Here is a 13,244-nt window from a genome sequence, read left to right as displayed (position 1 = left end):
GCTCCTCTGTGCCCCTCTGTGGTGATAGTCTGCCCCACCTCAGGCCCAAAGCAATGGAGTCAGCCAATCATGGACTCCAACCTCTGACATCACAGGCCTCAACAAAACTTCCTTTGTTGTAGTTGGTTTTTCTTCTGTATTCTGTCACAGCAATGAGAAATGAGCCTACTTGAATTAGTAGATTATCAGGTTTTGCATATTGCTGTTTAGTAAGTCAACCTTGCCTGTGGATTTATTATATGCAGTTTTGACTAAAAATGGTAATGAAAAGAAAAAAGGAAGTAGGAAAGGAAGGAAGGAAGGAAGGAAGGAAGGAAGGAAACAAGGAAGGAAACAAGGAAGGAAGGAAAGGAAGGAAGGAAGGAAGAAAGGGAAGGATGGAAGGAAGGGAGAAAGGAAGGGAGAATGAAAGGAAGGAAGGAGGTTTAAAACTAAAATGTTAATTTCCCACATATGCATTATACAACTCAGAATTGATGTGGAATCAAGCCCTTGGTTAGTCATGCATTATGGTCAGTTGTGTTGAAGTTGCTGTCTCATTGGCTAAGTGTTTCTCTGCCCTTCATTTTGTGAAAATGATGCCAAAAAAAGACAGTTAAAAAGTTATGGTTATTTCTGAAGCCAAAGTGGTCACTTAATGTGCTTGATTTAAGTAATAAAATAAACATTTTAGATGCAGTGAAAGGCAGCATGTCTTTGGTGCAAGTTGGGTAGCATTATTGGAGAAATTAATCATAGGACCAAATACTACATGTCCTGAGCACTCCTGATTTTTCTTTAGTGATGATCTTCTTGGAGCCATGTACTTTCAGATGTCAATGGTCTGCTGTACTTTCATTTTCTACTCTGCAAAGTCTTCTTTACCATGTCTATTGCAATAAAACTATCTTTATATTTTGATGAAGAATTTTCCTGAGTATAGATATGTTCTTCAAGATAGTTGTTGCAAAATAGGAATTGTGTCATAATTGAAAATACCCCAGGCAAACATCTCTGACCCACATTTGACTATAACTAATTTAGTTCTCAGAAATAGGACAGAATGGTATTAATAGGATTTTCTCCTTATTAACATTATTGAACTAGTCAATATACCTATATTGTATTTCTGTGGCATCCAGTGGTTGGAGTAAGTCAGTGGAGAATTCCATTTATAATGTAATACACATGCCTTTCTGGATTAGACAGATTTACAATAAATTGCTGACATCAGATGGAATTTTAGAGCAGTTTCCCATGGTTGCTAACTTATGCTCATTTATTTTCAGTGAATGCCATAACTCCACAGATCGAATCAAAGTCAGAGTGTGGGATGAAGATGATGACATTAAATCCAGAGTCAAGCAACATTTCAAAAAGGAATCCGATGATTTTCTGGGACAAACAATTGTAGAAGTAAGAACGCTGAGTGGAGAAATGGATGTCTGGTACAACTTAGGTGATTATATCTACTTAAAAATAACTTAAAATTACAGGATATTGGTGGCATATTCCTAGCCTGGCCTTGAGCAAAACTGATGACCGTATATGATTTTTATTAGAATTGAAAAATAACCTAGCAGCAGCATCAGTGTTTTTCTGTGAAGAACATGATCCAAAGTCATCTTAATCACACACTCTGAAATGTCTTAATTAAATTTTTGAGGAATGATGATCATGACTCAAAAGTTGTCACAGCCCCAGTGATATAAAGAATCATCACTTAGCTCACCAATATGCTTTAGCAGCTTAAAGACTGCTCTTGGCATTTTTATTACTTGCAAACTTGAAATAATATAATAGTTGAAAAAGTAAATCTAGAGTTTCTCACAGAGTTAATGCAAGTCTAAATTATGTAATAATTTAAAGAAGGAAACAGATTTAACTTAATCTGGGCACTAATGATCAACTAGACTACAAAGTCATTACCAGGAATATTATATTAAAAGAAATATTCCTTAAACAGGATTAGGACTTCTATAATATTGGAGTAGAATTTTTAATCTAAGTGACAATGTTTAAATTATTAAATAACTTTATATATGAAAGCTGAGATGTCAGGAAAAACTATAAGCCATTGACCCTATGCAATAGTCACAAATTATATTTTAGCGAAAGAGGTTTACCTATGCATAAATTGTTTGTCTCCCTTCTTAGTGAGCATATCCTTGAGTTAGTAAAGTTCTAAGAACAGAAATCCCTCATTTGTTCTTTAAACAACACATTTATGAGTTATATTTGTTTGCTGAGGAACTCCAACATGCTATTACTAAAATCAGCTGTCTAGCTTTCATGCTGAAACTCTTTTTGTCTGGTGAGGAAATTATAATTCAGCACAGTGTGGTTGGCCTTGACAATTGATCTTCAGTTAACAGTGTTGTGCTCTCATTGTTGAACCTGAGGTGGGGGAGGTAATGAAGAGGGAAAAAGTGAGGAGGGGGAGAGAAAAGGAGAGAGGAGAAAAGCAAATTTCAGCTTTCTTAGCTCTGTGTAAAGTTCTTTGTATAACTTCCCTGCTCAGAATTCATCCCACCACACAAAGAAAGACTTGGACACAGGCCCTGTCAATCCTCTCAGAATCTCCTTCCCATAGAACTGTTGAGATAATAATAGTTAAAAATCAAAGAACAATAAAGTTCCCCTGAAACTCTGAAAAGAGGCAGGTGGCATGCAGATGCCAGGAATTGCATTTCTCTTGGGGGCCAGCCGAGGATTACTGTTTGTTGAGAATCAAAGGTTCTCTGCTGGCAGGAAAAAATTGCATGGTCCTAGGACTGTCAGAAAAGAGTCTTTACAACCCAGTGATGATTAAATAGTAAGATGAGACATCAGCAGTCATGCCACGAGAGGAAAGTGGCTTCATGACTTAACTATAACTTTATTGTTATCTTTAAGTAATTGTACAAAGGGGTTTCAATCCAACATTTTAGGTTATGAGTACAATGCATCTTGATCGATGTCATGACTTCCATAATTCTCCCTCATCTGTCCCAACCCCACTAATTCCCTCAAGTTACCTGTTTCCATTGTCACATATGTACATCGAATCTAACTAAAAATGTAGTTGCATTAATCAATGTGGCCAATCAAAGGAGTTTCCAGCACAGATTTTGTGCTAATTTGCTTAAATCCTAGTTTTCTTTATTAAAATGTAAACCTAACTTCTGTGGAATGTATCAAACTTAGAACCATACCTACCTTCACACTCCAGGAATTTTGTGAGTAGGCTTTTATTTCTGCCAGATCTACATATCAGTCTACTCCTCTCTCTCTCTCTCTCTCTCTCTCAAACACACACACATACAAATACATACTTTGAATGAATTGACAACAGATTGATTCCACTTAAATCATCAATTAATATTTATATACATAATACATATTTATATGTAATATTTGTAAATATTTGTGAATCTACAAAGGCTCTACACCGACTATAATTCTATGAATCACTGAAAATAAAAATTATTTTGTTGTGCTTGGTGTGGAGGTTACCCAGAACCTTGTTTCATTATTACCAGTACAGAAAAAAAGAAGAAGAACATGAGCATTGAGAGATTGTAAGTGAAAATCCTTTAGTTTTTCTGAAGGGTAACTTTAGTCCTCTTATTTTTAATTGCCACAACATTAATTTTACTATATAAATTGACCACATGCATGGATATCCAATATGAAAGGACAATATCTTTTTGTGATTGACATTTTCTATTTGGAAAAAATATGTAAGATAGTTTAACAATTACTATGACATAACAGGGACATATTTTAAATTGTGAATCACCATGGTTATATCATTATACTGGATCTAAAAAAATCAATGGGTTATACGCATATATGCTTTTCATTACGTGTTTTGAGAACTTGAATAAGAGATCTGCTATAAGTGACATAAATAACCACATACTATTTATTTATTTATTTATTGCTTCATCAGAGAAACGGACAGATAAGTCAGCTGTATCAGGAGCCATTCGGTTGAAAATCAATGTGGAAATAAAAGGAGAGGAGAAAGTTGCTCCATATCATATACAATATACATGTTTACATGAGGTAAACACACTTTATTAAAGATAAAGCATACTAAAGAAAATGTGCTTGAAGATGGATCATAAGACAAAGTAGTAAGGTTTTGTTTTGGTTTTGGTTTTATCATGGAGTTGGGTTTATGGAGTTGTGGCTAGATTCTGACTCTACATTGTGCTGGTCTTCTGTATTGAACCTTTTTCTTTAATGAGACTTTAGAATATATTCATGAGACAGATGATACAGGAAAGACTCATTGATCCCCTGGTCCCTTTAATTAGTATCTTGGGTTTCTTTTAGATGCTTTGTATTGGACAGGAAGGTTAGAGCTCTCACTGAAGAATTCTCTGATGAAAAGGATACTTGACCCATATAGCAAAAAGATGAGGGACTAACTTCAAACAGATAAAGTACCTTTCCTTAAGAAACATTAAAATGGCAGTTTTGCTATTTTGTTTATTATTTTCCCTAAACACATCTGTGAAAATTTAAACCTGTGGATATATGGTAGATGTGAATATTTGTACTTCATTTTACTAAAGAGAATATGAGAACGACCATTTTAATTATTCATTACAGTAATTGGTTACAGAACCAATGTTTAATTACAAAATTAAGCATTGGTTCCAAATATGCTTAATTGTGAGAACCAAAGCATTGGTTCTGCTACTCTGGTCATAGGAAGAGAAGATTTGTGCTTTTAAGCTTCTCTTTGCAGAAATCTTTTTCTCCTGGTTCAAGAACCAGAAAAAGAGAGAATCCAAGAAAAGCATCTTCACTTGATCCAAGCTAAATCCATACTGAAGTTTCAAAGCTGTTAGAAAAAAGAATTGAGACTATTGATTTTTTTTCCCACTACAAAATTCTCAGAAACTTGTTTTGAGCCTCTATTCATTACCCTAATCTTGCCATTTTGCAGATAAAGCCCATTTATACCATTCATTTAACTAAATTCTGTGTCAGTGTATCCAACCTCATATTATTCAACCAGAGTACTATAATTTACTCAGAGTCCATGATTGCAAAATATTTTTATATACAAACATTTTTACTTCCTTCTGAAAATTGCTAGATGGATACAAACTATTAAAACTTCTGATTGTATATAGTCCTAGACAACAGTAAAGACAGACTTTATGAGACAAAATATTCAGGATATTCCTATTGCTTTTAGATATTGGCACAGTATTAAAAGTAACTGTATAACTTACAGTTAGGTCTGTTCTGAGGACTCACTGAACAATTGAAAACCTACTTGCTTTCAGAATCTGTTCCATTACTTGACTGAAGTGAAAGCTAATGGTGGAGTAAAGATCCCAGAGGTCAAAGGAGATGAAGCCTGGAAGGTTTTCTTTGATGATGCTTCCCAAGAAATAGTTGATGAATTTGCCATGCGTTACGGGATTGAATCCATTTATCAGGCTATGACGTAAGTACTAAAAAACAATACATGGTTTGAAATGTCTGTTGAAATCTAAAGAGAAAACTCATTCATCTCATTTCCTGTCATTCAAATGAAGCATATTATTTAAGAGGGCTACATTTTGTTGTACTTGTTTTTATTTTGTTTTTATTTCTGGTGGTGGTGGTGGTGCGTGTGTGTACACACGCATGCTTGCATGCATGCAGGTATGCCTTACCTCTATCCCTGATCTTCTTTGTTCAGTGCTCTAATAGCTCCACTTCTAGCCTTTTGGTAATTAATTGGAGATAAGAGTCTCAAAAACTTTCCTGCTTAGGCTGGCTTCAACTGTGATCCTCAGTTCTTGGCTCCTGAGTAGCTAGAATTACCAGTGTGAGGCACAGACACTCAGCTTATACGTGTTTTATATTGAGCATAACTCTCAAGTATTTGGAGTGAATGATTCCCTATCACCATGTTCACTTCTCTTGATTAGTCCCAGCATGCTCTACGGAACAGAAATATAAATTCTCTACCAACCAGATCCCCTGAATGAGAAATTGGGAAATGGAACCCAACATTTTATGTTTTAACCAACTATGTAGGTAATTCTCATATACTTCTAAGTTTGAGCATAGTTAGGAAAAGTTCATGAGACCTCCATCTCAACAGCTATTATCCCAGCTATCAGGGAACTTAAATAAGAATACTTTTATGAAAATATGCCTCCCCAAAGCCAATCATGTCCAGCAAAACAAAAGTTAGTGTACTGAAGTGTAAAATAAAATTAATTTTAGATTTATTGAGAGGCAACATGTCACTGACAAAAGTTGGGTGGCATCATGGGAAAATTAATCATGCACCTACAACTAGCATGCAACATTATCTAGTTTTTGATAAGTAGTATTAATGTCATGCGCAACCATAATATTTATAGCAGTAATGTAGCCTACTTCATGTGGTTATGTGTTATGGATACTCAGAACTACATACAAATAGTACAGGTGAATGTGAGACTGTTTAGACTACTGAAATCAAGTATTTGTGCTCTTTCATCAATGGTGATCTCCTCAGAACAATATGCCCATGGATATTAAGTCTCAAGATATGTATGTTTTTTCACTGTTGGACTGTTTAGTTATTTATATATTTGGAGTGTTAACTGCTTATCATATGTATAGTTTGCAATTACCTTCTCCCATTCTTCATTCATTGATTATGTTTGTTGTTCTGCAGAAGCTTTCAAGTTTTATATCATCCTATTTATTTTTACTTTTGTTCTCAGTTCCTTTGGGCTCATATCCAAATAGCCATTGGCCAGACCAATGTTATAAAGCTTTCCCCTTTGCTAAATGTAATCTCTGCATTTAATGCAAATCCTAGAAATAAAATAAGCATTCTTGTAATAGTTCTGAGGAAACAAACATGAATTAGGCATCAGCATCACCATTTGGGGAGCTGGAAGTAAATTTGAGACTCAGACAAATGAATGACTTCTTTAGGTCTATATTTCCCTGTTTTCCTCTCATAGTTTCATGCTTTGAGGTCCTACATTTAAGTTGATTTTTTTTTTGTCCGTCGTGGGGCTTGAACTCTGGGCCTGGGCCCTGTCCCTCAGCTCTTCAGCTCAAGGCAAGCGCTCTACCACTTGAGCTACAGCGCCACTTCCTTAATTTGATTTTTTATATAGCATGAAATAAGGGTTGGAGTCATTTTTCTGCATGTGGATATCCACTTTTCCTAGCATATGTATTTTTTTACATCCTGTGTTTTTGACACTTTGGTTAAAAAATCAACTGGCTGTCATTTCACTTTACTTTTGATCTCTCTGTTCCATTGGACTCTGTCAGTTTTTATACTGGTTTCATATTATATCATTCACAATTTAAGCATTATTTTTGAGCCTGTTAGTCTAGCTTTTCCCAGGGAGCATAAAACTGCATTTGTTAAATTGTTTTGACAGTTTACTTGTAGAAGTGTAGACAAGTACTTTTAACATTGTTAATCCATTGTGTTTTTTTTAAATCAAGTCTTTGAGGGGAGGGGAAGAATGCTAAACATTTCTAGGAATTTCAGCAGTACTTTATGACCTTTTTGTTTTCTTTTTTTGAAGGGGTACTTTTGGAAAGGTTTTTTGCAAGGTGGATTCACTCAATCATTTTAAACTGTTGTTTTTTAACTGTTAATCCTGTTTCCCCTTGAGAATAGTGTAAGTAATATTGGAACTTTAGCCTCTAAAAGGAAAAAGGGAATTATTTTTTTAAAACAAGTGGTTAGAAGCAAGAAAAAATGTTTGTTTTGGGTGTAACTACACATAAAAAGAATGTGCACATAAATGCAGAGCATTTTGCCAAATTTTATGTAGTATAGAAGCTTCTTAGCTGGGAGTTCTGCAAAGGGCAGATTCCCTCAAGCATATACTCCCAAGGTTTCAACCAGTCCATTGCTGATGATAGGAAGAAGTGACCACCACATGTTATCTATGTTCAGATGCACAACCTGATAGAGCCAATCAGGATTAGACTTTCCATTGTAGAGATCAAAAAATTTCAATTGAACAGTGATAATCCTACTTAATTTTTTTTAAAAAGTAGTATATATTAATGGTATAAACTGAGGGATTGCATTTGATTTTTCCATACATGTACTTTGATCCTAGTCACCTTTCCTCCAACCAACCCTATTTGTAAAAATTTTCTTACAGTATTTTTAAAATGAGTTTTGGATAGCTCTATTTTTCTAAGTTAATGTAAGAGTACTGTTTTGCTGGTCATCCAGCAAGTGGCTTACACCTGAAATCTAAGGATTAAAGTTCAGAGCCAGCCAGGACAGGAAACCCCACAAGACTCTTACTCCAATTAACCATCAAAAATTCAAGAAGTAGAGCTGTGCCACAAATGGCAGAGCACTAGCCTTGAACACAAAATCGGACAGCACCCAACTCTCAAGCCCCACAGCATATATATATATATATATATATATATATATATATATATATGTATATATATATATACATACACACACACACATATATATACATATATATATACACACACACAGTGCCACACACATACATACATATACACATACACACAAATCTACAGTACACTAAAAGTTGAATTAGCAATATTTTAATGTATATTTTATACATTTTTAAAAGAAGGTAACAATGTGATAATCATGCATTAAAGATATTGCATACATTGTTTTTCTTTTTTTCTAATTGTGAAAATACCGTACAGAGGGGTTACAATTATATAGGCAAGGTAAAGAGTACATTTTTTATCAAGCATCGTTGCCTCCTCCTTTGTTGCATACATTGTTTTTCCAATCACAAAAATCTAAAACTCCAGGCAGAGGTGATACAATGACCATTTGAGTTCATGATATGCATTAAAGGTACTGTATATATATTTTTTTCAATCACAAAAATCTAAAACTCTAGGCAGAGGTGACACTATGACTATTTGAGTTCATGGTATTTTTGGTTTTTATAAAGTATGTACAGATTCATAGTATGCTCATACATATGCATGTATTGGCCTAAAAGTATACAAGGATGTTTGCATCCTGCTTGCTTTGGCAGTTTAAGGGTTTCTTTTTCATATTTACAGAGCACTTGTGTGCTGCCAGCATCCACCAGCAGACCTTAAATTGAAAGGCAAATCCCTAAACACTTTCCATTCTTTGCCATGTCTTTATTCAAATGTAGTACTCTTTTAGGCAGGGGAAAGACATTCATCTGCTCCTACTGGCAGGCTCTAAGTTTCTCTCAAAGCATAAGAGAAAGAAGAATAGGAGCAACCTGTGAATTTTGTCTTGCTAGGAGCAGAACATATATCATCCCGAGGGTGTACCATCCCAGGTGTTCTTCCAGCCTCTCTTCTTTCTGTGTGGAATAAGGATTGATTGTCAGTCAGCCCTTCTGGGAAGCAAGCTAGGCCCAAATCTCTGATGCAGAAGAATACAATGAATGGCTCCCAGAAATACCTTCCCATGTCTTTCTTGTTAGGTTAACAGTTTAGTAGATTAGATACTAGTAAAGTGTTGGGTACTTCTCAGTTTTACCAACTGCCATAAAATTAGGGAATATTCCTGCCAGGTATTAGGAAATTGTTGACTGGTCCCCTATATTTATGGTGCTATTGGGATTTGAAATCATTTTTTATTTCCTTTGAAGTTTCCAGGCGAGGCTTAAAAGGTGTGGTGACTCAGCTATCTACTGCCCATCCCACCCTACAAATTACCTGTTAAATTTTAACTTAGAACTGCAATATTTCCATCAGTTCTCTAAGATGAATACATGGCTAATGCTCTGGAAATTTTCAAATACTGCTCTCAGTATACTGATGATGAATAGAGCATTATTAACCTTCAAAGTAGCTATCATCATTACAGCTTGCCTGCTATGCTCACAAGGTAATTGGATGTTGTCATAAACTGTCATACTCAGGGTACCTACTGAGCCCATGTCCTCTGCTCTTTGATTCTGCATCAGTTCCTTTAGCTCATATTGCTTTATTTTGATCAAGAAAAAGTTATGGGTTAAATCCTGGGGATGGGAAGTGAGTAGGCTAAGTATGATCTAGATAAGAGGACTTGAAAATAAGAACTATGCATATTACAGAAGAAACAGATATGCATACAACATGTCACAATGAAGAGAGACAGATGTGATCCAAAGGAAATGAGGAAATACATACACTCTCATGTTCATGGCTTGTTTATTCGCAATTATATGATACAGAATGTGCCTCTATCCTGCACTTTAACTGATTAAGAAACATGGCAGTATAAATTTACAAATAAATCTTTTTTTTACAAATACTTTCTGACTACAGTACCTGATGAGTGTTAGCAGTATTTGAAATAGGGAAGAAGTGTCCATTTCCTCTTCTACCTCCCAGTTTGATTTTTAATAAGTTTTTTATTGTGAAAATACTGTACAGAGGGGTTACAATCACATGAGCAAGGTAATGAGAACATTTCTTACAAAGCATTGGTTTTTGCTTCCAATATGTACATAACTCAATGGAATCACTTTGAGATTCACCTGAGCAACCAGCTTCTACCATAAAACTCAAGGGCAACTCCACAAAATTCACATGAGAGAGCCACAATCTGCCACAATCTACCCTGACCTACTTAACCTTGGGTATCTTTGGGCATCTCTCACTTTGCTTCTCATTTCCTCTGGGTGAAAACTCCTGTCTCTCCAGAAACAATGATGTTGCGAAGGAATCATAATGTTTATTTGTCAATCCAATAACTTCTATCCTCACTCTCTAAGAGTCTTACCATAATTTGCTTCCTTCCCGCTACAAGATCCCTATTCTGCCCATTCTGATCCCTGGCTTTCTGCTTCCTATCTGGCTTTTTTTTCTCTCCATGATTTATGTTTGAAGGAATTCTAAGGTGCTGCTGCCATCTTGATCCAGCACCAAAACTTTCAGGTAGCAGTGAAAGAAGTAGAGATTAGCCAGGCAACAGTTGTTCATGCCTATAAGCCTCACTACTCTAGAGGAGGTTTAGATGTGGAAGATCACAGTTTAAAGCCAACCGAGGGAGAAAGTTCTCTAGATTCCATCCCCAAAGTAACCAGCAAAATATGGGCTGGAGGACATGGGTCAAGTGGTAGAGCCCCATCTGACCAAGCAAATATAAGGCCCTGAGTTCAAACCCCTCCCCATGGTTGCATTCTAGGCACTAATCTTTCTCTTAAACTTAGAACAAAGCTACTCATTCTCATGACCTCCAGTTGAGTATAATAAAGTCCAGCTTTTGAGTTTCTCAAAAGGTTATTTTGATAATTACCTGTTCTTTTTACTATATCTCCTTTTTCTATTATATATGTATATTTCCTGATGCCACCTTCCCCACTGTATATTCTATAGCTCTTAACCTGTGATGCGAATTAACAAATACAATTACTTGTGAATTTTTGACAAAAAGAAATTTGATGGCATATCTCTAGGGATATCTAATTTTCTTTTTAAAAAATATTATTCTTGTAGCACTCGTATGTATCTTTAATTTGTTGTAACAAAGCCTTACAGACAAGTGCAAATAGTAAATCCTCTTTTGCAACCCAGAACTCATTATTGAGCATGAGTTTTGGTACATGTAAGAAGGATTATGATTCCTACAATAGTTGGCAGTGATAGGGGGTGTATTTTTAACTCATTCAGGTTGGCTCGGAGAATCAAGTTGATGTATAAGCTAAAAAAAATAAATATTCGTGGTAGAATCCAGTGAATAACAAACTCAAAAATATACAATTCACCTTAAAGAAGCACTCATTGATAACTTAATCTCCGTAGTTAAATTATATAAGTCATGTAGCTTCTATGGCATAAATTGTTATTCTCAAAGAACGATGTTAAAAATTGAGCCTACTATCATAATTCAGTACTATGAAAAATAAAGTGGGCAAGATAGCCCACATGAGATATAAGAAAAGCTACAATTTTCTGCACCCACATTTATTTTTGAGTGTCATTCAGGATATGTATGTACGTATGTATATTCTATGTTGTTATTTCTTCAAGAATACCAAATACCATGATGCTAAGGTGTGGGATAAATTACTAAGATTTGAGGGTAAAATAGGATTAGATTCTATATTGCACATTTCTTTCTTGTATGCATATTTTATCTTTCACATTTATCATAAGCTGTACTTTCAATTTTCAGAGCTTTTGTTACAGCCCACATGAAACCAAGTTTCCTTGAGAGAAGAAATAGAATTGAATGCTGGATGCTTTTGACATTATCAATGATGCTATTATCCAGGGTTGAAAAGAAAGTCTTTAAGCATAAAGCTGGCACAATTCAATCTGTCCTAACTGTTTATCAGTGTGCCTAATTAAATCTTGTCTCCTTAGTGCTTAGAAATCAGAATTGCTGGTAGAAGGTATTCCTTTCTTGGGGGAAAAAAACCCACAAACTAGAATCAAGTGAGAAGGTTGATTTGTTCAATGTGCCATGAAACGGGGGAGCCACTTGGATCTCTGCTTTCATATAAAATACCAAGGCTTACCAACCAGGCATCAGTAATTTATGTCCAGTATCCTAGCTACCTAGGAAGCTGAGATCTGAAGGGTTGTAGTTCAAAGCTAGACCAGGCAGAAAAATCTTTGAGTTTCTATATCCAAAATAACCAGCAAAATGGTAGAGTAGAGGCATGGCTCAGGCAGTCAAACATCAGCCATATACAAAGGAGCAGTGACACACACACACACACACACACACACACACACACACACACACACACTCACACACACAAGGAAATTCAGATATAAAAGAACATTTTGTCTGGAATATGGCATTTTAGGGGCTGAAATCAATGTGGGCAGGTTGAGGGACAGAAGGAAGCTTTTTTGTTCTCCTAGATCATTATAATTTTTCAAGTAATCCCTTTTTGTTAATAAAATTATCTCAATTTAAGCATATTCTACTTATTCCAGTGGTTCAAATGGAGGCCCTTGTGTCTTTGCTTTCCAATACTTGGAAATTATACTTTGCATTTTGCACTCTCAAGGTGGGAGAAATTATCCACAATCCCATGGAAAGACACATTCTAGACACTCCGTTCATGAATGAAAAGGTTGATCAAAAGGCTGAAATTGTTATCTGTTTCAGTTAGCATTTGTGGGTGCTCTCTACACTTTTTCATAGCTAGAAGAATGACTTTTAGTTGCTGACATTAGATAGGCTGTGGTGGATGCTGTCTAAAAAGAAATGTGTTCATTACCTGACTTAGGTAACTATAACCCCTCTGTACATCACCTTTATAATAATTTTAAAAAGAAGATAGGCTGTGATGTAAATGAACTTGTTG

At 35.4% G+C, this 13,244-nt stretch overlaps 1 protein-coding gene and 1 non-coding gene across 2 annotated transcripts in view; both read left to right on the top strand.

Moving 5' to 3' along the window:
- The window catches only part of Unc13c (unc-13 homolog C), a 281,403-nt gene that overhangs the window by 126,143 nt on the left and 142,016 nt on the right, over positions 1 to 13,244 (top strand). The window contains exons 10-12 of the mRNA XM_069995373.1: positions 1,269 to 1,438; positions 3,914 to 4,029; positions 5,268 to 5,431. Of these exons, the coding sequence (XP_069851474.1) occupies positions 1,269 to 1,438; positions 3,914 to 4,029; positions 5,268 to 5,431 (450 nt within the window). The remainder of the gene's footprint in view (positions 1 to 1,268; positions 1,439 to 3,913; positions 4,030 to 5,267; positions 5,432 to 13,244) is intronic.
- LOC138809064 (small nucleolar RNA SNORA40) lies at positions 11,417 to 11,542 on the top strand. The gene has a single exon (XR_011366689.1). It is a non-coding gene; the product is annotated as a small nucleolar RNA SNORA40 (small nucleolar RNA).

This window comes from Dipodomys merriami, unplaced genomic scaffold (genome assembly GCF_024711535.1).
Source record: "Dipodomys merriami isolate MVZ:Mamm:240054 unplaced genomic scaffold, mDipMer1.0.p SCAF_48, whole genome shotgun sequence".
Classification (NCBI taxonomy): Eukaryota; Metazoa; Chordata; class Mammalia; order Rodentia; family Heteromyidae; genus Dipodomys; species Dipodomys merriami.
This window is presented reverse-complemented; position numbering and strand designations above follow the sequence as displayed.